This window comes from Andrographis paniculata, unplaced genomic scaffold (genome assembly GCF_009805555.1).
Source record: "Andrographis paniculata isolate CXL003 unplaced genomic scaffold, ASM980555v1 Contig37END, whole genome shotgun sequence".
Classification (NCBI taxonomy): Eukaryota; Viridiplantae; Streptophyta; class Magnoliopsida; order Lamiales; family Acanthaceae; genus Andrographis; species Andrographis paniculata.
This window is the reverse complement of record NW_026137570.1, coordinates 3,124,529-3,152,408: the sequence shown is the minus strand read 5'-3', so window position 1 is coordinate 3,152,408 and position 27,880 is coordinate 3,124,529. Positions and strand designations below refer to the sequence as shown.

The window sequence follows — 27,880 nt, the reverse complement described above, 5'->3', positions numbered from 1 at the left end:
CTCCGCAAAAATATCACGCAAGAGTAGATTATTTTATTATTATAAACTAAATGCTATACACAATGAAAAGGAAAATGGATTGGTTACCTGTAATGTAATATTTGTTGTATCGGAGTGTGCATTCTAGCGGGACTGACCGAGTTTGATGATATATACTTCGTTCACCTGCAAAGCAATTGCAAAAATGAATAATCAATCAATCTATAAGTCTTTTATGGTGAAGAGATATAGTTCAAATGGGTGAGCACTTCTTCACATGTTTGATGTTCAGAATTCAATTCCCATGGAGTGTGTGTGTGTGTGCGTAAAAAAAAATAAAATAACTCTTTCCTGAAGTTTTCATCAGAGGAGAAAACCGTGATCGATTGAACGACTGTGTCCAGTGGCGCTCGGCAGGATCTGACCCAACCACCAGTTTTTCTTGTTCTTTTTTTTTCTTCGCCTCAAACAAAATTTAAGCTCAGAAGAGAAGAAAGTTAGGACTCGCACCTATTAAACCTCTCGCTGAGCATAATAGCTAAATCACACTAGACAAACCGACTGAACGTAATAGCTAAGTCACACTAGACAAGACCAGCTAAGCAGTTAACGCACTTGATCCCATCAAAACTCCAAAATTACGCACATTTGGACAAAAATAATACTAGAATGGATAACCTCCAGAAAAGTCTTTACCTATATTATAAAAAAGAAAAAAGAAGAAAAGAACTACAAGATGTGAATTCCTTACTTAGCAGTCACAAGTTCACCTACCATACCAATTCGATATATTGTAAAAGATTCCCTAGCCCATGCAATTTACACCAAGAGCTTTCTTTAACAGAATTTATAATTTCTTGCTACAGAGCCCTTACGAACATCCGATATTGGAAGAGAATGGTCTTGATTTAGTCGACACTGACAGCCCCTGCAACCTGGTAGCTAACAAAATTCTTTATAAACATAAGATCCAGAACTCCTAGAACTTGTCTGCCATACCAAACATTATAATCTCAAAATTTATGTTCAGTCATACGAAGGGAAATGAAATTTCAAAAACAATCTGCATTGTGTTTATTTCTGGCTCAGAAAAAAGAATGACACAACAAATTAAAATTCGTGTAAGGTTCTAAGGATTGTTAGGTTCTTCAACTATTGTAACCCCAAAGAGGTCTTTGAGGGAGCTGACGAAGTCTCCTCCAGCAGTGTACGACTGATTTGCACCCAACACTATTGGTCTGCGGAAAACCGAATAGGCACAATACTCAACATCACATACCATAACTCCGGGTATGAATCTAGAAACAGCTGATCCAACTCCTTCCCCTGAAAGAAAATTGTGAGGCAAGTAACAATCCCGATGCTCTGCTGATAAATGATATTATGCATGGAGGTTACCGTGCGTCACGAGCAGCAAGTTCTCCGAGGGATATTTTTCGGCGAGTTTCTTGATCACCTCAACATATCTAGCTCGAGCACCTTCCAGAGTCTCTTGCCATTTTGGTACCTACACTCAAAAGTGCACCATCTAGCACAGAGAGAATTGACCTTGACAAATATATTACTATTCTAGTCGGAAAGTGTAAATTCGACTGGTGAAGAATGAAGATTACCTCCTTATAAACCAATTCAACAGAATTATCAACAGTTCCAGCTGGCAAGACAGCTTCACATTGAGAGATATTGAAACTAAATCTTCCATCTTTAGGAGCCACAGAAGCTCGAATAGCTAGGGTGTTCAGCATCTCAGACAATCCAAACTCGACTGAAACCTGAAATGTATAAAAAAGAAGTTCTAGCAAAAGTTCAACTTCAAGTTACATAAAAATGCAGGTAAAGCAGATACCCATGTTCCTATACATTTCACTATACTAACTATACTGGATCATCTCCATAAAATTTGTCGTAATGATAATTTCTACTCTTCAAAGAAAGATAGAATTTGAGATGTAGAACGTTATGTAAAACTTTGTTTCACAGGGAGAATACATGAAGATAAAAATGGGGAAAAGTGAAGTATATAATGCTAAAATAATGCCTTTGAAATGAGCACTTACATTTATAGCATAACATGAACTGCAGCACTAACTCCAAGTCATAACATAATATCAGATATATTAAATCAAGACACTCCATGAACATCCTAACCAAATTCCTTTGATCAAAGAAGTTTAACCGTAAACCAAAGAGCGTGTATATCCTTTCACGCTTGTTACGAAAATATCAACCCCCAACCAAAAAAAAAAAAAAAAGAAAAAAGTAAACTCAAGAGACTCACCGGATTACATCATTGCATCAGAAAGGATTAGAAAAATTAAAATATATATACATACGGTTGAAACTCTATGCCTATATTTGCCCATGCCAACGGAATTTTAATAATAACCATTTCTCTAAACTTCAAACTTCTTGTCACCTTCCATATTTGTTCAATTTATCTCTCTCAACTTGGATTCCATGAGGCGGACCTTGGAAAGTTTTAATATAAACACAAGGGATTCGAAGATCCTCCAAGCATAGAGCATGCAGGTCTTTGAATCCACGCAACCCAAAAATCTCCTGCATGAAAACTAATTGTATCTTTTACTTTCAGCTTTTTATAATAACAATGGCGCCAAACTTTTTCCTTCTTACCATCCAAGGCCTGTTGAAACTATGCATAGTTCCAACTTCTCTAAGAACACAAACTTAGTTTATATTCCAGTCAGGTATAGGACACCTTTTTTCTTTCATCCAAATGTTGCAGCATAGCCTTATTTGTATAATTTTCTTGTAGGGATCAAATTCCTCTTCAATCTTAGGATGTCTGTAATGTCACATAGCTTCCACTTGCATCCATTTGAAGTTTTGATATAGAAATCTCCTATTTTTTTCCATAATTCTTTCAACTTAGAAAATTCTAAAATCACTAGAGGTGTAAATTTCCATAATTTCCGAACTAGTGCAACAGAGAAACACGGTGGCTTTAGGGGTTCAGCTCTAAGATCGGATTTCCCACTCACTCTTTTCTTGTTAACGCCTGATAGCAACTAAGTGAGCGGAAGGAATAAACTGCAGCAGCGGTAGCTTGAAATAGGGAGACCCATGACTTCACAAGGGACTACCCATGGTAACAATCAGTTTAGCCATTATACTTGAATTGTTAACTCTTTTATCCTTTTTTTTCGGTTGTATGCATAGATTTCAATAATGTCCATATTTTCTTTTGCAGTGATGTAATTTCCAACATTTTCCCATCTTTTTCAAAGTTTCAACAAAAAAATTAGGACTTTCACTTTGACACCAAATTCAATTTAATAGAAGCCAACTATGATGTGATGATATTGAGTTCATTGAGGTGTTTGGAAACTCCGACATCGTAATGCTAAAAAGTTATCATGTCTGATGAAGTTATTGGCCATACATAGTATCCCATACATATCTACCAAAATTTGCAGTGTGCTATTTGTCAACCTCGCTTTTGCCACGAGGAACGACATGTCAGGTGAAAAAGACATGAATTGGGGTCATGGATTTCCTATGTTGTAACGGATTAAGATTAATGATGGAATAACAAACAGAAGAGTAAAGAAAACACAGATTTTGTAATTTATCAACAACGTGTTAGCTATGTCCACGGACAGAAACGAAAAACAGATTTATTGAAGGCAGCTAGGTTACAGATTACAAATACTGATTTCTGATACAGATTAACCTAAATTACATATCTTTTAAGTCTATTTAAATAAATTAAGAGAGCACACAATACGAACTCAGCGAGACCTCCGTAAAACTCAGCGAAGTGGCAAACTAGATTCAAAGCATATCAACATCCTATCTAAAATATCTCATTCTTTTTGTTTCATATCTTCTAGTTTCTCTATCAAAAGTTCATTTAGTTCCTTCACATGTAGGTAATAATCACTATGCATTCTTCAAAAGCATAGTCAACTCATAAAAAGTATCACTGGAAATTTTCTTTAGCTAATCATGATAGCTCCCACTCAATTAGGCATTAATGCTAATTTTTACAAAAATATCACAAAGAATGAAAGAAAATGACTCGAAACTACCAATTAAATCCAAACTAGATCTACTTCTGAGGTTGTCAAGCCACAAAACTCACTATAAGCATTTTGGCAAAGAATCAAGGGATTCTTCCATCATAAAATTAGGAACTAAGATATACATTAGGATTAAAGCTATCAAAATGGATTGAGCCTATCCGGTTGGCCTGCTTTACCCTGCTTTAAAGGACAGATGGGCCAAGCCATTTTAATTAACCCCAACTAAAGCTCACACTTCCACAATCTACGATATAATGGATGGGGGACTGGCTCACCCTATCAATCTATCTTGACAACTTTAATTTTATTGTCAAATAATTTGAAAATTGATATTTTGACTTTTGGTAAGATTAAAAACTTGTAAAGCATGTCAAAAGTCATAAGAGTAAAATTGTGGTAAAATATGTAAATCAATTTAATTTTAGGAAATAAATATCTTATTTCCTTTGTACAGCTAGAGATCCCCTAATTCATGGGATAAGATTGATGATGATTCTATGATTCATTAGATAAGATAGAGGATAGTTTCATTTTATAGTTACTAGGAAATTTTGTATAAAAATCTGTCAATTCCTATATGTAAAATATACCTTTTTTTTAATAAAATTAATCTTTTTCTTCAATTGATTTTTCTGTTCAAAATCTGAGATGGTATCAGTGCAGCTCTTTCTTGGAACTGTTCTTGATTCTGCTAGTTTTCTTTCTTCCTATTACTGAGTTTTCTGGACTATTTTTCAAGTTTGTTAGTCCTATTCACCGGAAGTTACAAGTTATAATATGTGAAACCTGACAAAGACTGCACAATTCGGGGAGAAAATCTGAGTCCAACATGCCAGTGAACTTCAAGGTAGACTAGATGGAAAATAACTACCTAAAATGGTCCCAACTTGTCCAAGTGACATTGAAAGGAAAAGGAAAAAGTAGTCATCTCATTGGGACCAAAGAAGGAAAATCCCAAATTTGAAGCGTAGGATGAAGAAGGCCCTATGATAATGACTTGGTTATGGAATTCTATGATCCTGAATCAAAGATACTCATATCTTCTTGAACACTGCCAAGGATGTCTAGAATGCTATTCAAGAAACCTATTCCAAGTCTAAAGATGTGGCTCAGGTGTATGAAGTCAAAATGAAAATGATAGCAACAAAACGAGGGACGATAACAGTGACTGAATATGCAGTGAATTAATATCGTTGTGGCAGGAACTCGACCATTATAGGGTAATAAACACCAACTGCTTGGCAAATGCAAGCAAATTTAAAAGATTTTTTTAAAAAAACACAGGGTTTATTATTTTCTCTGTGGTTTGAATCTAAGTATGATCAAGTGAGAGCCAAATCCTTCCTAACCTCAAATGAAGTTGTTGTATCACTAATTCGAAGAGAAGAAAGCAGTAGGTTTGAGATGTAGGAACCATAAAGTGTTGACTGTTGATAACATGGCTATGGTGGCTAGTGATATCAAAATTGCCTTAGATCCAAAAGCAATGAGTAATTCAACCTAAGTCACAGCATCGGGATGAGTTGTTTTGTACTTATTGTAAAAATTCTCGACATACTAGAGAGGAATGTTGGAAGCTTCATAGAAAGCCCCCAAGCCGAGAGTGGAATGAAAAGGGAGACCAAGTAAGGAATAAAGAGCCTCTACACCATGCTGGACAAGTACACATTGCTGCTACACCACAAAGTGAAGAGTGGAGTAGCCTTAATCATGGACACCGGAGCCACCGATCATATGACCCGTTCATCTAAATACTTTTCAGCCTGTAGTAGTTGGAAAACAGTCATAGCCGATGGATCTCTATCAATTATTGCAAAAGTAGGCAATGTTCAAACAAACCCAACCATGACCCTTAAGAATGTCTTTCATGTCCTCAAATTATCCACCAATCTTGTTTTTATACAAAAGCTTACACAAGATCTATTATGCAATGTGGTTTTTATAATGGTTGTGTTTCAGGACAAGGTTTCATGGAGGACAGTTAGATGTCCTAAAGTAAGAGACAACCTTTATTACTTTGAGACGCCAAGTCATTTGAACTTGGTCCAGAGTAAGGGTCTAACATCAGAAAGCCATTTATCTAATAGTTAGAAAATTTATCTTACCATCACCGTTTAGGACATCCATCATTTAGGGTTATTAAGATCTTGTTTCCCACCCTGTTTATGGATATAAGCCTTGAGGAATTTCATTGTGATGTATGTGAACTCGCCAAATATAAGCGAATGCCTTTTCCCATTAGTAATAAAAAAGAAAAATTATTTTTCTTTTTACCTCATTCATACTAATATATGAGGTCCTACTATTCCTAATGTCTCTTGAACACGATGGTTTGTTTCTTTTATTGATGATTGTATCCGTGTCACTTTGTTGTTCCTGTTGAAGTTTGTCAAGGACAAGGTTGTTAGGGCGTTTAGGCACAGCAACACGGCGCCCGAAATAGCGACAATATGGAAATACAACAACCTGCTTATTATAAGTTTCTAATATGTAATTATACAATATAAATAATAACATCAAATCACTAAATTTCAAATGAAATATCAAAATATTAAACATAATCATCAAAATACTAAAATATCAATATGTTAAAATATGAAAGTTTCAAAAACACAAAAAAAAAAGAAAAAAAAAATCCCTAAATTTCTCAAATTCACATTAGTCTTCGGTATTCATACCATCATCTTCATCATTTTCTTCATTTTCATTTTCCAAACGTCTGTTAGAAAGACCAGGGCAACAATCATACACGATGGGTGGACTTGAGGATTCACCAACACCTCTACTATGAAGGTTGAAATCATCAACTCATTCATTGTCCCATTGAAATTGTTCAAGAATTAAGGGATTAAAATTGCTTCCTTCTTCCTGCCGCTTTTGAAAGTCATGTGCAATCTTCCGATTATATTTAACATACACCAAATCATTTAGCCTTTGGTACTCTAATACATTTCTTTTCTAGGTATGAATCTAGAAATAAAACTATAAAAATTTGAAGATTATTACAAATTCAAATGTGAATCAATTGCGCTCACAATCGGGAGAAGAGCAACATAAACTAATAGTCCGTACGGCAAGTAATCGAAGTTCTTCGTTGTCACCACTATATGCATCCCACCAATCAACTAAAATATATATATATATAAAAGAATATATTCAATATTTGAAATTAAGTTTCTGTAATACCCCCAGAGTTAGGTCGTTGTTTGGCCAACTCCCGTTAATGAGTCGGTGCCAGGCCATCCAAAGTTGAATATAGGTTATAAATAGATTGAATAGACTACTCATGTCAACAATGTGCACATTCTTTTTCGGAAGCCTTACTAAAAAAACTCTAGAGTTAGCGTGCTTGCTCTAAAGTAATTTGAGAATGAGTGACCCCGTGAAAAGTCTCTCAGGGTGCGCATGAGTGAGGACAAAGTGCGCTGAAAAGACTCCTGTTGACATGTGGGGCCAGTCTACGATCCCGACACGCCCAGCTTTGCGTGACTTGTGGACCGAGGTGTCACAGTTGGTATCAAAGCCGACCTGCGACAACCGGCAGACGTTAACCAAACTGATGACGGGCTTGGCAGTTGATGATCCTTGGGGTGCAACGTGGACGTTGCATTCTTAAGTGGGGGAATGTAATACCCCCGGAGTTGGGCGTTGCATGGCCAACTCCTATGGATGAGCCGGTACCAGGCCATCAAAGGTTAAATATAGATGGGTGGCCCCTGGGAAATCTCTCATGGTGCGCGCGAGTGAAGACAAAGCACGTTGAAAGAACTTGTGTTGACCTGTGGGGCCAGTCTACGATCCCGACACGCCCGGCTTTACTTGCGGGCCGAGGTGTCACAGTTTCATAGAAAATAAAAATATATATATGTTAAAAAAACTTACAAGAACTCTTTCGCATTTGGTGCTTGATTGCCAATTGACGGCAAAGCTTCCTCGTATTTTATCGTAATACTAATATAATTTGAATTAAAGGAGTGGCCAGGAAAGCATCCAAAGGTTGTGGAAGACCTTTTTTCAAATCGATTCTTTATCTGCTTGACCTCTAATTTTATCCATCAACTCTTCATCTTTAATCATATTTTCTAGAACATCATGAAACAGCTGACGTTGCTTACGAACAAATACGGGATCACTCCTCTTCAATTCAAAATATTTTGAAGGATTTAGGAATAGTGCAGCCCCATATAACTTCACCTCTATTTGATCGCTCCATTGATCCTCAATTATTTCCATTAACTTGGCCAACAACCTTGTTTTGTTATTGCTCGTAAAAGATTCAGTTATTTTCTTTTTTGCGTGATTCATAGCCAAAGAAAGCTCAGGTGTGGCTGGCTTTTCATCACCATCAACTATCCTCAAAACAATCAAAAGAGGAAGTGTTGCTCGTAAAGAATCTTCTATATGATCACAAAATTTCGACGAAAGAATGGTTTCCATCACCTTTTTTCCTTTTGCCGTTTTCGACAGCTTATTATTGCTCCAATCATCACTCACAAATAACCGCCTCAATTCATTCATATGTTTGTTTAAACTCTGCAAAGTGAGAATGCGGTAGCAAATCAGGTAGTCGCTGGCCTCACCAGATCTCTGCAACCGGTATTTTCCCTGAGAATTCTCTCATGTCGATAAATAAAAGTGGTGACATCCTTAGCCTTTTGAATGTAAGGTTTAAATTCATTCATTTTCCTAATGTCTTCTAGCATGAGATCAATACAATGAGCTGCACAGGGTGTCCAAAAAAGACCAGGAATGCTTTGTTCTAATAATCTTCCCGCTGCTTTATAATTTGCTCCATTATCCATCACAATTTGCACAATATGCTCTTTACCAATTTCTTTGACCTTTTCTTCAAGCAGATCAACCAACATTCTTGCATCATGTGACTCAGCTAATGCACCAATAGACTTCAAGAAAAAAATCTCTTTCTTGACGATTGACAAGAACATTTTTGTCTGTCCACCAATATGACATAAGGGAACACCAATATTGTTTCCGAGCTTCCATGTGTCTTTCTTTCAACTTATTTATTATATTTACTGCATCCTCAAGAAATGATTCTCGCAATTTATGATAACTGGTAGGTCTCAAACCGGTCTGATGGCCTCAACCATAATCTTCGTAACTTCTTGATTTGGAAGCATTGTATGGAATGTCATTTTCATAGAAAAAATTGGCAATACACCTTTGCACTTCTTTTGTTTCATCTTTTCATTTTGTAAAAACTTTGATGGTTTTCTGAACATAATCATCCATGTCTTTCTTCAACAATCTTCATGAGTCTTTTGAATCATTGCAGTAATTGACTTACTTTGTTTTCCAACTCTCGGAGATTCAAAAAAATTTAAAGTTGATTGAGCCAACTTTCTTTTGCTACTTGTTCCTGAACTTGGATGCACTGAAAGCTTGGAAGATAAATTCGTACCACCCGTAGATTGATTTTCGTTCAACTCCTCATTGTCTTCGGTATCCTCAAAATCATCAAATTCGGTAATACGCCGCGATGCTTTATTCATCTCACTTTTTTGTTCATAAATTGATGTATTTCCTTACGAATTTCTTCTGTGATGTTAAGGCAATTAGCAACATTTCCGTAGCTCCAAACTAAATGTTGCTTTAACCTCTTGACTTCAGAATGCATTTGTCTATGACAAAGAGCGCATTAAATCAAATCTTTGTTATTCAAATCCGGCCAAAATCCATACTTCTATCGTGGATCAAATGATTTGGCCTTTCTTGTCGGATCATTTGATAAATCTTGGACATTTTTGTTATCGACCATTAAATTATAACTAGTACAAAAAAATATATATATAATAAAATGTATAAGTAATAGATCAATCATTAAAACATGTATAAAACTAAAATAAAAATCAAACATACTTAAAAATAAAATAAATTAAATTAAATTAGAAATTACAAAATAAAAATAAAAAAACTGCCTACCAGCCGATCAAAAATAAAAGGAACAAAGAAATATCCTAACATATCTTAATCATCCACTATATATATAATACATATATATTATATATAGCACTTGTCTTTACTAGCATATTATATATATATATATATACACTCGGTCAGCAACAAGCCACAGGCCCACAACAGTACAATGTTGCAATGTTGTACTCTAAACTACTCTGCACTATGCATAACTTAGTACTATCATGCAGTACAATATACATAAACAAGTAAACAGGTACAATTTACATTATACAATAGTACATAAAATTACATGTATAATACTCCCTCCGTCTAATTTCTAATATCCTAAAGTATATTTGCACGATTTTTTAGGTGATTGTCTTTTTGTTATGAATTGACAAATTTGCCCTTAATTGTATGGTAGATATTAAAAGTAATAAATGAATGAAAGGTAAAAATGTAAAATTTGTGTTTAAAAAAGGAAATATGATAATAGTTGTTGGACATCCCAAATAGGAAAGTAGGACATTAGTTTGTGGACGGAGGGAATATTAAATAATCCTCCAAGGTTGCAAACCCTCTTGCACCACTAATTATTATATATATAATTATATATATATTTACACTCTACTCCACATTACAACTGAAACATATCCAGACATTTCTTCATACTTGCGCGACGACGGAAATGGAAGATGGAAGACGAAACCGAAGACATGGATGGCGGCAGCAAGATACTTGAGTGAGAGACTAAACACAAAGGTAAGGCTGAGTTGAGGGCGTTTAGGACTGGGATTCAAGTTTAGAGTGGGTTTAAGGGTCGGTTAATTTTAGAAAGAGTTTTGTTAGAAATTATGGAGAAAAATAATGAGATTATCTTGTTGATCATCAAATAAAGAGCTTATATATAGGCAATACAAAACAGACTCTATAGAATCAAATCTAAGTAATCTAATCTATAAATATGATCAAATCTAGATATAAATTTACTAAATCTAAATCTGAATATCTAAAATATCTCAACATCCCCCCTCAAACTCAAGTGGTATAACAGAAACCAACTTGAGTTTGATAAGAAATTTGAATATAAACGCAAAAAGAAAACATAAATAAAATTAGTAGTTGACTCTCTACACCCACCGGAGCAAAAAACGAGATAACTCTCCACCGGAGCAAAAAACAAGATGACTCCACCGGAGCCGAAAATTATGACTCCACCGGAGCCGAAAACAACATGACTCCACTGAAGGCGAAAAAGATGACTCTACCAGAGCCGAAAATGAGATGACTCTCCACCTGAGCCGAAAACAACATAACTCCACTGGAGCCGAAAACAACATGATTCCACCAGAGCCGAAAACAAGATGACTCTCTACCGGAGTCGAAAACGACAAGACTCCACCGGAGCCGAAAACAGATAGATCGCAACACCAAACAGATTGCACGCAAGTAACAGATAAGCAACGGACATATGACAGATCGTAGACAAATTTTCGGCAACAAACAAGCAAGAAAGATGGCAGATCACACGTAAGCAACAGACATGCAATGACAGATGGCAAATCGCACACATACAACAGACAGACAGTCGACATATGGTAGATAGCAGACAGATCTCAGTAGATTTCATATGCAAATTGCATACAAATTTCAAATTGCACGCAAGACCAGACAGACAACAAACAGATTTGCAAAAAGACAGACTTGCAAAGGCATGGTCTCAAAATCACAAGACCTCTGGGTACAATCCAGGTTGAATGTACCCGGAGAAACACGAGTTGGTAGGCTATATCTACGCCATGAAAAAAATAAGCTCTGATACCATGTTAGAAATTTTGGGGAAAAATAATGAGATTATCTTATTGATCATCAAAATAAGGAGCCTATATATAGGCAATACAAAACAGACTCTATAGACTCAAATCTAAGTAATCTAATCTATGAATATGATCAAATTTAGATATAAATCTACTAAATCTAAATCTGAATATCTAAAAATATCTCAACAAGTTTAATCTAGTTTAAACCTGGATTAAGGCCCAAAGCTTCATAGCTTCTTCCTGACGCCATTTGGCATCGCCTTGGCGAAATGGCGTCACCAAAGTGGGGCCTGGATGCCAGCCTCGCCAAACGGAGAGGCGACCTATTCTGGCAGTGTATCATCACTGCCAGGAAGCCTAGGCGTCGCGTAGGCGACGCCGTAACAACCTTGGTTAGGGATTACTTCAACCAAGTCCTCACTCCTTAAGTCCAAAATAATGGGATTATACATAAGTCATCTACTCCACAACAAAATGGAGTAGCAAAATAAAAAAAACAATGGTGAGCTACTCGGAAAACTCAAGCAGTGTTGTTTCAGAACATTCTACCTAAAACCTTTTGGGGAGAAACAGCTTTTACAACCACACATCTCATGTTTTGCAACACCACAAAAGTCCACTGGAAGTTCTCCACATCCTTTTCTCCCGACTTAAGAACCAAAAATAATTTTGTTCCTAAAGTCATTGGATATGCGTCTTTTGTTCATATTCATGGCTCAAACAGGGGAAATCAGGATCCTAAAGTCCAAAAATGTAATCAATGTAGGATACTCTTCCACTAAAAAAGGATACAAATGCTACCATCCTCCATCCAAGAAATTTTGTGTCAATAGATGTCACATTTAATGAGAATGACGTCAAATATTCTTCTTTATTTGTTAATATGATTAGATGATTATGTAATTATTGTAATTAGTCTTTTTAGTAATTGTATATTGGCTTAGGATAACTTTGATTTATGGCTAAAGTTAGAGGTTTTCACCCTTGTATACATAGATGTAACGTGACAAAATTTTTTTCAGTATTTCTCTTTCTTTATTTGTTCATGATATCAGAGCCAAAACAATGAGATCTCGTTTCATATTGAAACTTGAGCCTTGTTTCTTATTGATCTTAGTTCTTGATCTTGTTTTCTTTCGTGTCCTATCGTTTTGTTATTTTTTTCTTTTCTTAATCCAATTTCTAAGTTCTTGTTATTGTTTAAATCATGTCTTTGGAACAATCTGAAAATTTTATTGTCTGATTTAATGGAAAGAACTATTCTGCCTAGGCATTCCAATTTCAAATCTTTGTCACGGGAAAGGAGTTGTAGAGTCATATTGATGGGATAAAGCCAACACCCAACTGTGAAACAAAGAAAGATAAATATGTAACATGAGAGGTGAAGGATGCCCAATGCAGCATGAAGGTTTCAGCTAGAACTAGAACTCAATCAACTTTCTCAAAGGAGTATGTCAATCCAAGAATTCTTTTCCTCCTTTGAAAAATCTTTGGGCGGAGTACACTTATATAGTGTACGCAATTGTGGCTGCTGAGGGACTTATTGTTGTACAAGGCATGGATGAAAATTCCTTATCTTAGAAAAATGTACAAACATATAAAAGAGACTTTCAGATTCATACCACAGATGGAAATTCCTTGCTTATTACAGTTGTTGGTGATATTTCAGTCTCTCTAAATACAGTGTTTGTGTCTCCTAAGCTGTCCACTAACCTCTATCTGTTGGGCAATTAGTTGACAAAAATTGTGTTGTTCAATTTTCTCATTATGGCTGTCTTTGCAGGATAAAGTGTCGGGGAAAATGATCGTGAAGGACCTAAAGTAGGACGTCTCTTTCCTTTGTTTTTGTCTCCTCCAGTGTCAAATTTTGTTGCTTGCAATGTTGTCCAGTGTGATAATCATGTACGGCATAAACATTTAGGACATCCTAATTCTCATGTACTTTGAGTCTTGCTTAAATTTGATTTGCTTGGGAATAAAAACTCGACTTCTTTGATTGATGATGTTGATTGTGAATTCTGCAAACTGGTAAAAGCGAAACCCTTCCTTTTCCTTTGCATCAAACTCGCACCACAAAACCTTTTGAACTTGTTCATTCTGATGTGTGGGGCATTGCACTTAATTTCTCGTGAACGCGTCACATACTTTGTTACCTTTATTGATGACTTCACTCGCTTTACTTGGGTATATTTCTTTAGATCTAAAAGGGAGGCTTTCTCTGTGTGTAAAGTCTTTCTTTGCACTAGTTGAAACACAATTTTTCTGTCTTATCAAAAGAATGTTACACCTATATATATATCCATGAGTGGAGGCCTCTAACTTTGAGAGAAATCAAAGTTATCCTAAGTATACAACTATTAAAAATGTACTCTAATTACAATAATTACATAATCATCTAATTATGTTAACAAATAAAAAAGAATATTTGGCATCCCCTCAAATTGATGCTAGGGAAACGACCAACAGCAATTTGCCACAAAGAAACTTATGTATTTGGCCTATCAAAGCCTTCGTGAAGACATCACCAATTTGAAGATCAGTAGTGAGATGGGGAAGAGTGATAACAACTCGAGTAAAGGCCTCCCGGATGTAGTGGCAGCCCACCTCTATGTGCTTTATTAGTTTATGATAGACTAGATTTCCACGGGTGTTTGTTTGGGGGTTTAGATTTTGAGTTGGGAGTTGAATAGTAAAAATTTTGAATTTGAATAGTTGTATGATGTGATATAAATAGGTGTTGATATGATGTTTGGAATGTAAAATTGATTTTTAGTATAATATAAAAAATAAGAAATAGGTGTTTGATTTGATATTTTTTAGGGGAAAAAATAAGATGAACAGTGGATTTAAAATCCAATCCTCCAAACAAACACATGTGAATTGCATTAGTATTATCACCATGAAGTGGAGTAGGATCACTTGGAGAAAATTCAAGGATATCTATAACTATATCTATATCCATATCCATTCCATATATATATATCTATATCCATATCCATATCTATATCTTATCCATATCCATTATTTAGTTAGGATAGATTTTCTAATTTACTATATATATATATATATATATTCTTCCCTTTTCTCCTTTTGGAATAATATAACTTTATTTTTCCTTTATTTCTCTGTATGGTAACAGAGCCAACTAGGGTTTAGGTAAAATTACGGTTTAGTTTCCAATCGCCGTCGCTAGTTCTAGCAGACGCCTCATTTCAAACCCTAAATATACCAAAATCCTAGTTCTTTCTTCAACTTCACTTTGAGTTATTTTTTAGACATGCGCCTTACTGGTGCATTCCTATCCTCAAAATGCCTCAGGTAGTGTCGCCTTCCACCGCCACCGTGCGTGAGACACACGCGCCGCCGCCGCCACGCGCCGCCAACTGTCCACCTGATTTTTTCTCAGGGAGCTTTTTTGGTACTACTTCTATGGTTGATCCATTTAAAATTCAAAATTTTCAATCTATTACTACCGATAAATTACGAGGTGCATCTAATTATAAGTCATTGGCTGCATCTATATGACTTTAGTTTAAAGGACAAGGGCAATATGACCACCTTGCAAATATTGAGTCAATAATTAAAGAACTTCGATCTGAATTGGCAAAAGTTGATGCCTAATTATGTGCCTTATTGTGGAATTCCTTGGATTCAACCATACTTCCTACGTATTAATCATTTGAGACATGCTATGAAGTTTGGAATAAAGCTGCTTTCATTTACAGCAATGATATTCGGCGCTACTATGATGTAGTCTTCAGTCTCGTTTTACTTAAAGATCACACTTGATCTTCTCACTTATCTGAGTAAACTGGAAACTATTCGACAGGAGTTTCGTTCCCTAATTTCTACCGGTTCCGCAAATTCAGAGGCTGCTTGGGAGAAAAATTCTTTGTCGTATATTGTTCACCTTAAGCCTGAACTGATCATGTTCGAGACCAGATACTAGGAGTTGCCACTGTACCCACGCTGGATGATGTTCTTATTCGACTAGTACGACTCTCCTCTAGTAGCAATACCCTTGTGGCTATTCCATCTACTAATACTCCTGATAGTTCAGCCTTGGTGTCTCAAAATCCTAGCTCCGGTAATCGTGATAAAAATCGTGGTGGGCGAGGAAGTCAAGATCGTAGTGGACGTCGTCCACAATATAGTTATTGTCACAAGATGGGCCATACACTAGAACGTTACTTCAAATTACATGGACAACCCCCTCGCTCGACAAATGTTGTTACTACTGATTCGCCTGGAAATTCATCTGACAGTATTAGCTTACATGGAGCAGATTATGCTGCATTCCTTCAGTATCAAGCATCTCAGCAGTCATCCTCCTTCAGTACTGCCGACTTACCTGACACCCATACTCCCGTCATTGGCGTCTCTCAGACTTTTCTTGGTCCATGGGTGCAACTGATCATGTATCTGGTTGTCCTTCCTTATTTTCTACCTTTCATCCATCAAATTCACTAACTCATGTTACTCTTGCTAATGGTGATAAAGCTTACACTCAATTTATTGATAGAGCTTGTCCGTCACCAAATTTACTTCTTCATTATGTTCTTAATGTCCCTCAAAGTCCATTTAATATCATATCTATTAGTCGTCTCACTAGAGATCTAGATTGTTCAATCTTACTAACTAGTGATTCTTTTGTTATTCAGGATTACAGCACGGGGCGGACGATTAGTACTGGACGTGAGTCTTATGGGCTATATTACTTAATTGAGTCCCTTCGCAATACCTCTACCATTGCTATATCATTTATTGAGTCTCCATAATTGTTCCACCAACGATTAGGTCATCCCAATCTGTCTAAATTAAAGCATATTTTTTCTAATTTTTCGTCACTATATTCGTTACCATGTGAGTTATGTGAGCTTGGGAAGCAATCTCTTACTTCTTTTCCCAAGCGCGTCGATAGTCGAGCATCTGAGCCCTTTGCACTGGTTCACTCTGATATTTGAGGGCCTTGTTGTACTACTTCAACCCTTGGTTTCCAATATTTTGTAACGTTTATTAATGATTTTTGTCAAGTTACTTGGTTTATTTAATGAAAAATCAATCTGAATTACTCTCTATATTAAAAAATTTTTGTGCTGAAATTCGTACACAATTTCATACATGTATCAAGGTTTTAACAAGTGATAATGGTAAAGAGTATTTTCTCACTCATTTAGTGATTTTGTCTCATCTGAATGAATTACTCATTAGTCATCGTGTCATTCCACTCCCCAACAAAATGGAGTGGCTGAGCGCAAGAGCCGTCATCTAATAGAAACAGCTCACACTCTCCTCATACATTATAATGTCCCATTTTATTTTTGGGCTGATTCTATTATTACAGCATGTTTCCTCATCAATGGTCTTCCATCTGCTATCTTAGGACATTAAGATTCCCATAACATGTCTTCAGCGTAATGTGTCTCTGTACCCTTTACCTCTCCATGTATTTGGTTGTGCGTGCTTTGTTTATGACCATTCCCCTGGATTGGACAAATTACGCCCTCGATCCATCGAATGTGTTTTCCTTGGGTACTCTCGAGTTCAGAAAGGATATAGATATTATTCTCCTCTCACTCATCTTAGTGCAGATGTCATGCTCTTTGAATCATCACAATACTTTACAGTGTCATCAGTTCATCCTTAATACATGTAACTCCTCTTCGAGTTGTCCCCATTCCTAAGCCTCTACTTCAAGTCTATAGTCGCCATACATGGCAACGTCAAAACATATCTACTTCACCATCACCTGCGCCTATTGATGGCTCATCTCCGGTTCTATCGCCTTCCCCAATTGCGACTCCTCAGTCACCTGTCGTCCAACGTCGAGGTACACGGTCCACTCGTAAATCCTATTTATAATTTTCTTGGTTATCACCGTTTATCTCCTTCCATTTGCAGTGTTGTGACTACTTTAGACTTTATCATTGTTCCTCGCTCTTGGCATTAGACTTTGGGTCATTCAGGTGGTGTCAAGCTATGATGGAGGAAATGTCTTCTTTGCATGTTAACGATACTTAGGAATTGGTTCCGTTACTGCTAGGAAAGACACCCGTAGCTTGCCACTGGGTTTATGCAGTCAAAGTTGGACCTGGTCGCATTGATCGACTTAAAGATCGATTTGTTGCAAAGGGTTTTACTCAAATGTATGGAGAGGATTTTACAAAAACCTTCTCTCTCGTTACCAAAATGTCTTCTGTTAGCCCCTTTTTTTTCCGATGGCAGCAATGCGTGGTTGGCTCCTTCATCAGCTTGACATTAAAAATGCCTTTTTGCATGGTGAGCTTAAAGAAAGGTATATATTGAGCAACTGGTCTTGTATGTCGCCTTCGTCGTTCACTCTATGGCTTAAACAGTCTCCAAGGGCGTAGTTTGGACGTTTCCGTCTTGCTATTAAAGAATTTGGTATGACACAATGTTCGTCTGATCATACCATATTCTTCAAGCATAATTTAGAAGAGCGATGCGTTTACTTAATTGTTTATGTTAATGATATTGTCATCAATGGAGATGACATGGATAGTATTACAAAATTAAAGGAACATTTACACAATCATTTCCAGGTCAAAGACTTTGGACCACTACGGTACTTCTTAGGAATTGAGATTGTCCAATTGAAGAATGGTGTTATCCTATCTCAGAGAAAGTATGTTCTTGATATGTTAGAAGAAACATGTATAAATGAATATAAGGTTGTGGATTCCCCTATGGATCTAAATACAAAATTGCTTCCAAGACAGGGGGAACCATTGACTGATATTGATGTTGGACGACATAAAAGGCTGGTTGAAAAACTTAATTATCTCATTATCACCCGACCAGATATATCATTTGCAGTAAGTGTAGTGAGTCAATTTATGCAGTCTCCATGTGACTCTCATTGGAAGGCACTCTTGCGGTATATTAAAGGGTCTCCCGGAAAATAATTACTTTATACAAATCATGGTCATTCTGAAATCGTTGGATATTCAGATGCTGATTGGTCGGAGTCTCCAATCGATAGGCGTTCTACCTTTGGTTATTGCGTATTTATTGGAGGCAATTTGATATCTTGAAAAAGTAAAAAATAAAATGTGGTTGCGCGCTGAGGCTGAATATCGTGCTATGACTTTAGCTACATGTGAGCTTCTTTGAATTAAACAATTACTTTGTGAACTCAAGTTCTTTGATGTGATGAAGATCATAGTTGTCAATAGCACGCTATAGTAGCGTTGCGTAGCGGATCAACAACTCGCCGCAACAGCCGCTCTGCGATTCCGCATTTTCGCAATAGCGGCATAGCGGCCGGTAGCGGCTGTAGCGGTGCGGTGCGGTGCGGAGCGGTTTAAAAACATTATATAATATTTATTACAAAAATGATATAAATTTTTATTATATTTATTATACCATTAAATTTTAAGTCTTTTGATATTTTGCCATAAATATATTTTAGTCTTTTGATATTTTGCCATAAATATTTTTTTACTTTCCTAGACTAGCGATCATCAAATTCTTCAATATTCTCCCCCTTCCATCTTCTACCCTTATTTCTTTCTTCTCTCCCTTCTATATAAGTGATTTTATCCTCCTTCCATCTTTTGTATCCCCCTTCCATCTTCTGCCCTTATTTCTTTCTTATCTCCCTTTTATATAAGTGATTTTATTCCCCTGTCCATCTTCTGCCCATATTTCTTTCTTCTCTCCCTCCTAGACAAGTGATCTTTCTCTCCCTTTCATCTTCTGCCCAGATTCTGTTCCATTTTCTGCCCAGATTTTTTTTTTCAAACTGTTCCATCTCCTGACTTCTCCATTATGTCAACTAGTTGCAGCATGGTGAAACCGACGGGAGAAAATTTAGATATTGGTTGGCAATGGAATAGTTTGAAAGATATCAATAATAAAAGATACGTTACTTGTGATTTTTGCTCAAAAACTACAACCGGAGGAATTACAAGAGCAAAGAGACATCCAATGGGAATAAGGGGAGATGTGGGGGCATGTAAAAAAATTCCATTGGAGATCAAGAAAACACTCATTGAAGCATACCAACAAAAAGAGACAGCTGTTGATCAGGATATTCTTGATGAGTTGAGGGAAGATGAGGATGATTTAGAAGCTCTTCAAGAAATACACCTTGTTCGGTCGGGAAAAATAGGAAAAAGACCGGCAACTGAACTTAGTGGAGAAAAGAAAAGGTTAAATGTGAAAGGTCCATTGGATGTATTATTCATGAACAAATCAGAAGCAGCAACGATGGGAAAAGCTCAACGACAAAGAAGTATAAAGGATGTTTGTGACAAAGAAGCGAGAGCAATGACAAATCAGTACATTGTTCGATTCTTCTACAGAAATCCCATCCCATTTAATGTTGCAAAATCAAAAAGTTTCAAGTTGATGGTCGATGCAATAGGAAATTTTGGCCAACATCTAAAGCCTCCGAGTTATCATGAATTAAAAGTTCCTTTGTTAAAAAAAAACTAGAACTAACAAGGGAGATGACGAAACCTCTTGAAGCAGAGTGCTTAAACTTTGGGTGTTCTATTATGTCCGATGGATGGACAGATAGAAAGAATAGAACATTGATAAATTTTTTAGTAAACTGTCCACACATAACAATGTTTGTAAAAAGTGTGGATGCTTCTTCATTTGTGAAGACAGGAGAAAAAATATTTGAGTTATTAGACTCCTTTGTAGATGAGATCGGAGAGGAAAATGTTGTCCAAGTAGTAACGGACAATGGAAGTAACTACGTATTGGCCGGTATGACTTTTAACCTTTAACTTCTTTTATTGATTATTTAGTTTTAATCTTATATCCTTAATTCTTAGATAAGTTATTGACCCATGATAGGTAAATATTTACAAGCAAAGAGAACGCATATTTATTGGACACCATGTGCAGCTCATTGTTTGGATTTAATGTTAGAAGACATTGGGAAGATCCCATGAGTCAAAAGGACTACACAAAGAGGTTGTTCTCTTGTGGGATTCATATACAACCACTCTATTGCTTTAAATTTGATAAGAAAGTTCACAAATAAGATGGAATTGGTTAGGCATGGAGTCACCCGATTTGCTACGATATTTTTGACTTTATAAAGGCTGCATAAACAAAAAAGTAATCTTAGAAAGATGTTCACTTCTGATGATTGGTTGCAATCAAAGACAGCTAAAGAAACTAAGGGCAAAAAGGCAAATGGTCTTGTATTGATGCCATACATTTTGGAATGATGTTTTGTATGCTCTTAAGATAATGGGTCCTATTGTGCATGTGAAAAGATTGGTGGACAATGAAAAGAAGCCTGCTATGGGATATATATATATATATGAAGCGATGGATAGAGCTAAAGAAGCTATTGAAAAATGTTTTAAAAAAAAGAAAGAGAAGTATGAGGATGTATTCGAGATCATTGATAGAAGGTGGGAATGTCAGCTTCACCACCCTCTACATGCAGCAGGGCATTTCTTAAATCCACATTTTTATTATTCCAATCCAAGCATTGAGTTTGAACCTGAAGTTACACACGGACTATATAAGTGTATTGAGAGATTGAGTACTTCTGAAGAAGAGGTCGATAAGATTACAAAACAGTTGGCAGTTTATAAAAGTGGTGCTGGAATTTTTGCTTTAAATGCAACTATAAGGCAAAGACATACATTGGCTCCTGGTTAGTTTACAGTTTAAGTCATAAGTCTATTTTTTTTCCTATAAAGTTTATATATAGTTTATTTATTCAGCTTATTGTTATATTGAATGACACAACTGAGTGGTGGAGGAATTATGGAAGTCATGTTTCAAACCTGCAAAAGTTGGCCATAAAGATATTGAGCTTGACTTGTAGCTCATCGGGTTGTGAGAGAAATTGGAGTATTTTTGAACACGTAAGTAATTGAAATATAACTTTAACTTATAAAATGTACTTCCTTTTCTATTATAATTTAGATGAAAAGAAACTAACATTTATCTTAAATCTTAATTAATTGTTAGATTCATTCCAAGAAAAGAAACAAATTAGAGAGCCAGAAGTTGCAAATTATATCAAGTATAACCAAAATCTGTTAGATCGTTATGATAGCAATGATGTCATTGATCCTATTGTTTTGAATGATATTGATGATTCCAATGAGTGGTTAATTGGAGAAGTTGATGAAGATAGACAACTTGCCGAGGATGAGTTAGTATTTGAGAATGATAATTTGACTTGGGGAGTTGTTGCTGATGCTACTGGAGCTAACGAGTCTGCTTTCTACACTAGGATGCAAACATCAATGAGAAAGAATGCTACAATAGAAGAAATGGATGAGAATAGAGAGGAGGAGGAGGAAGAAGAGGAAGAATATTTAGACAAGAGTGGCAGCGATGATGGTGAAACTGAAGAAGAAACAAATTTATCAGATTTTGAATCTGATTAGCTTTGATATCTATTTATCAAACAATAGTGATCTAATTGTTTTTGCTTATATAACTATCTAAACATTATAATTATATATTTTTTGTTGACATTTGATTGGTCATTATGAGTTTAGTTTATAGATTTCTTCTATATTATTGTTGTAATTTTGTATACGTAATAATATATATGTATATATATATTCTTAAATATCTAAATAGCGGTCATACCGCTATCCGCTATTCCGCTATAGCATTTTAGAGGTTAACCGTTACGCACCGCTATCCGTGATTGACAACTATGACGAAGATGAAGTTATGGTTTGATAATCAAACAACATTACACATTGTATCAGATCCAGTATTTCATGAACGAACGAAGCATATCGAAATAGATTGTCACTTCATCTCTGGATATATAGATACTAAATATGTGTCTTCAGATGATCAACTTGCAGATGTATTTACGAAAGCTCTGGCAGGTCCTAGATCCCCCAGTCTATCTGGGACAAGCTTGAATCGTATGATTTGTACGCTCCAGCTTGAGGCGGAGTGTTAGATTTATTAAAATCATATCTATATCTATATTTATATCCATATCCATATCCATATTCATATCTATATTATATCCATGATTTAGTTAGCTATAATAGATTTTCTAATTTGCTATATATATATTCTTCCCTTTTCTTTTTTTGGAATAATATAACTTTATTTTCCCTCTTTTTCTCAACAATCCCTATACATGTCAAGACTTCAGACTTGTTATCGCCTCACGACCCAAAAACCTCAAACAAGATCAAGACATTATAGCGTAAGAAAATACAAAAAAGCCTTGAATTTTGATAATAAATGTGAAGTACTTGCAGCAACAAGTGCAACATTAGCATAACTCACAACCAGAGAAAGCTTCTGGTGCTTGTTGGCCGTTAAAACTAACTCTTCTATAAGGTATAGATATGATGGGAGTTTGTTTGGCAGGTTTCAAGGATTTTTACTATTCCTAAAAAATTCATCTCACTCAAAATATCAAATCAAAACACTTAATTGTAATTTTTTTTATATTATACTTAAAATCAATTTTATATTCAAAATATTGCGTCAACATCAATTTATATCACATCAAACATTTATTTCAATTTAAAAATTAATCAAAATCCAAACCCCCAAACAAACTTAAATTAATTCAAAAATTTCTTTTTCTCATCCTTTTGCATTACCTCCTTAGTGAGCTAAGAAGGTTGCTTCTGTTCTTCATGGTATCAGAGCATCATTGATCTAATGTTCAACATCTAGCAATGCCAATAACAATCCTTAGACAAAAGCAACAGCATATGCCATATCACGGTTGGCTACTCAAGCGATTGCATTACAACGGGCCACTCTTCATAAAGCATTGCAGCTGAGGAGTAGTTATTAACCACACCTAACATTGTCTTCAATTCCTTTCAATGGCTCCAACTAGTTCATATGGAGATATCGAGTTTGGAATACCTTGTTGAAGGCAAAGCAAGATTCCTTGCTGGTGAAGGTAGATGGTTTTAGAGCTTGGATACATAACTTCACTATTAATGATTTACAAGCAGCATTTATTTTTGTACTGCAAAAGCTCCTGGGAAAGCCTAAAGGAGAAATATGATTGATCCAATGACTCCATTGTTTATCAACTTAAAAGGTCCCTCAACACATTGAAGCAAAGAGATAAATCAAAAACTATCTATGTTATTAAATTGCACGAAATATGCAAGAGCTTCTAACCGTAAACCCACCACAGGAATGCACCTATTGATCAAACACCGAGCTCCTACAAATAATGGATAGAGATATGCTAATCCAATTCCTAATAGGTCTCTACGACACCTATGATGCAGCTCATAGACAGATTCTTTTAATGGAACCTTTTCTAAGCATGAGCCAGAAATATCCTCTTCTCCTTCAAGTTGAAAAACAAAGGAAAATTCACATTAGATTGAACAAAATTCCGTCCTAGGAACTAATAGAGAGTCACAGTCCATAAAGAGTAATGACAAGAAAAGATCACCGGTAGACAAGAGAAAGTATGTGTGTGAGTATTATAAAAAGGAAGGGCACAACAAAGAAACTTGCTGCCAATTACATGAACTTGTACATGGATATAGTGGGGAAAAAAAATAAAAATGGCTGGAGCTGTTAATGAGAAGAAAGAAGGCAACTAAGCTGCTATATCTTGATCAACTGAACTTATTGCTCTCATACAAGCTAAAGTACAAAAGATTTTAAGTTGAATCTTCCCAACGCACCTATAGAATTATATTCAATCCTGTTAGAAAAATATCATTTTTAGTTTTGGCATATGAAATATTAATGCAGCAAGTCGACACCAAAATGGAAATATGCAGACAGCTGCTGGAAATCCTTGAAAAGGTTTATTTATATCTAATTTCCCAGATATGGAAATATGCGATCCCTGCTCAAACAGTTCCTCCTCTATGTCTTCACAGCTCCTCCTAAATGCAACCCATTTTAGCATTGCATGGCACTTGTCTCAAATGGTGACATACAGAACCAAAATCATTTGATCAGGCTCAAAAGACCCTTCCTGAAGAGCTTCTATGGATGAGAAGTTTGAGACATTAAGGAAGAATGGCACATTATATTGCTTCCCAACGGCATCACACCCATTTCTTGCAGATGGATCTTTCGAGTTAAACACAATTCCAATTGAAGCATACAACGTTATAAAGCTAGATTGTTGGTTAAGAGGTTCTTGCAAGTCCCTAGAAAGGACTATAACGCGTCTTTTGCTCTTGTGACTAAGGTAGTTGCCTTTTTATTTTTATTTGCCATTGTTTTGATCAAATCATGGGATGTTCAAATCATGGGATGTTCATCAATTGAACATCAATAATACCTTCTTACATGGTTACATTGATGGAGAACTTTACATGCTAACTCCAGAAGGCAGCAATGTCCCGACAGTACACGTATGTAAGCTTACACAATCTCTATACGGGCTCAAACAAGCCCTCCAACAGTGGTACAAAGGGTCCACATTGAAGAATCTTGATTATGGCTTTGTCCAATCATCCTACGAAAATTATCTATTTACACTCACCTCAGCTCATTCTTTCATATCTCTATTGGTCTATGGTAATAACATACTTATTTATTGATAATGAGTTGTCCTCCATTGAAGCTCCAAAGGCCTTCTTACATGCTACATTCACCATTAAGAACTTGGGTCCAGCACATGGATTTCTTGGCTTTCACATCATTCAATCTTGACAACGGATTTGCTTTCTCATAACACTAGTTCTTAAAAGATATTATCCATCGTCTACTAGCTGCTAATATTAGCTCTACTCCAGTGGCTACTAGCACCAAACTTTAGAAAGACAAAGGCACTTCTCTCTCTAATCCTGCCAAGTATAGAAGTCTTGTTGATCGTCTCCTCTATCTCATCACTATTACAAGACCATACATACGCTATGTTATACAATAGCTAACACAGTTCATGGCAGCCCCTACAAACGATCACCGGAGAGCATCTTCAAGGGACTATGCAACTTCAACTCCCCTTCCCACCGGAAGGTCCATTGACTCACTGCATCTTTTTTTACGCCAATTAAGCTAGCTGCTTAGACTCCGCCCAATCCTTAATAGGCTTTTGCTCATGGAAGACCAAAATGCAGCCTACTATAACCCGCTCATCAGCAAGGCTGAATATCGATCCTTAGTAGCCACAATGTCTGAGTTGTCGTGGATCCCCTATCCGATGCGTGACTCTCTACTCCCTTAGCCCTCTTCCAGTCCTCTTTATTGTGACAACCACTCATCCCTCCCTCAGCCCTCTTTCATTCCTCTTTATGGTATTTGTGACAACTAGTCATCCATTCACATGATTCAAAACCCATTTCATCATGAGCACACGAAGCATGTCGACATTGATTGCCATTTTTTCTGCAAGCACTTTGCTTATGGTTTTAGTTTCCATACCATCCTCTCAACTCTCAACAACTTTCTTACACGTTCACTAAAGCCTTGCCACTTGCCATCTTTGTTGCTGCATGTGGCGAGCTGAATCTGGGCTTCTCCAGCCCATCTTCGCTTGCCAGGGGTATGATAACAAATGCAGCAAGTGCAGCAACAGCATCACTCACAGCCAGATGGATGTGGCTAGGAGTAAGCTTCTAGTGCTTGCTGCATGTTGTTGTTAGGGACTACTCAATTTGTTAGGCTTGTTAAAACTAACTCCTCTATGGGCTATAACTATCATGAAGCGTATATACTCAAATTAATTCAACAGTCTATTTACCTCATCCCTGCCCTGGCAATGGCATTGCTCTGTTTTTGAGCTAAAACCGCTGCTTCTGTTCTTCAAATTCATCCAATGGAAAAATAAGAACAGAACGAGCGCCCATCAGAATAATGTTTCTCTTTCTCGCTTCAGAATCTAACGAACAGCTCACATTCTCACAACTCAAAAGGAAAACAAAAAGAGTTCAAACAGTTTTAATCAGACGTTCAAATAAACAGCAAGAATGTAATCACAGCAACATAATCCAATCAAGGGTTCATTAAAGAAATTAAAAGCGCCAATGAAAGAGCCATCCACCATTACGCACAGAACACTGACGCATTCGCTCACACACATTCATGAATCATGATTCATCCATACCCACATTCACCGCGCAAGTGTGTGTAAACGCTACTGACCTTGATTCTCGAAGGATCCAGCACCATTCCGTTTACAGACAGGTCGCTCGAACCACCGGAGTCCTTACCAACGGAGCACAAGGCGGATATCGCCTGCGCAGCGGTCTCCAGGCATCGAAGAAAAGGCGAAACAAAAACTCGATGGATCGGTACACCGAGCTGATCTCTGAGCTTCTCTCCGGTGCGGAAGGCTCGCACCTTGCCGTTGTCGTCCAGCGGAGGATCCCAGGGGCGCAGAGCCGACGCCGCCCAAAGAGGCGACGAGTTGTCCAGCCTATCTCCATGGCGCATTACGATGACATTTTGGTAGGACTGAGGTGCTCCGGAGGCAGCGACTTGATCGGAGGAACCCATGGGAAGGTTGTGATGTAGGCAGAGAGAGTGTGGAAAAACTCAAAAACAGGGAAATGCAACTGCGTACGAGGAAATATTCGTGTGGTTTGTCGCCATGAAAATGAATATGGTTTGCGGGCGCCAGCTCATCTGCACTGCCTTGGCTTGTCAACTTCTAGAAGCCTCAAAAAGAAAAAACAAAAACTTCTAGAAGCCTCTACTCGTTCAACACCACTGGAATTAATAATTAATTGTAATTGAATGAATTAAATATGTTATAATTTCTAGAAAATTTTTGAAATGGTATCCAACATTCGAAAGTACTATTGCGTCAGTTCGTCGTAGTTTTAATTAAGTTGGATACGAGATTTAAAAAAATATTATATTATATTGATAGTTGGTAAAATATATGGATAAAATATTTTTTTGTCTGAGTGTATTAGCGTAAAAAGTAGTGGCAATTGTGTAATAAAAATAAAAAAGTAAAGGTAGTTTTACGGTGATATGATTATTTATGAAAATAAAACTATTATACTGAGGGAGTATTTGAGTTTATTATATTTTGTACATCCTTTTTTTCTATCTCTATATCTTCTTATTAAGAAATAAAATAAAATTAACAATAATCTACGTCACAGACAAACGTCTAACAGATGACGCTGATTGGACCAACGTGTATCTGTCGGTATGCCACATAAGCATAGAATACTATGAAAT

At 36.5% G+C, this 27,880-nt stretch overlaps 1 protein-coding gene across 1 annotated transcript; it reads right to left on the bottom strand.

Moving 5' to 3' along the window:
• Positions 1 to 335: 335 nt before the first annotated feature.
• On the bottom strand, positions 336 to 27,303 carry LOC127250127 (uncharacterized). The gene is made up of 4 exons (XM_051273286.1): positions 26,831 to 27,303; positions 1,593 to 1,751; positions 1,378 to 1,486; positions 336 to 1,305 (listed from the first exon to the last, which is right to left on the bottom strand). The coding sequence occupies exons 1-4, from the start codon at positions 27,182 to 27,184 to the stop codon at positions 1,109 to 1,111; spliced, it is 819 nt and encodes a 272-aa protein (XP_051129243.1). The 5' UTR covers positions 27,185 to 27,303; the 3' UTR covers positions 336 to 1,108.
• Positions 27,304 to 27,880: the final 577 nt, after the last annotated feature.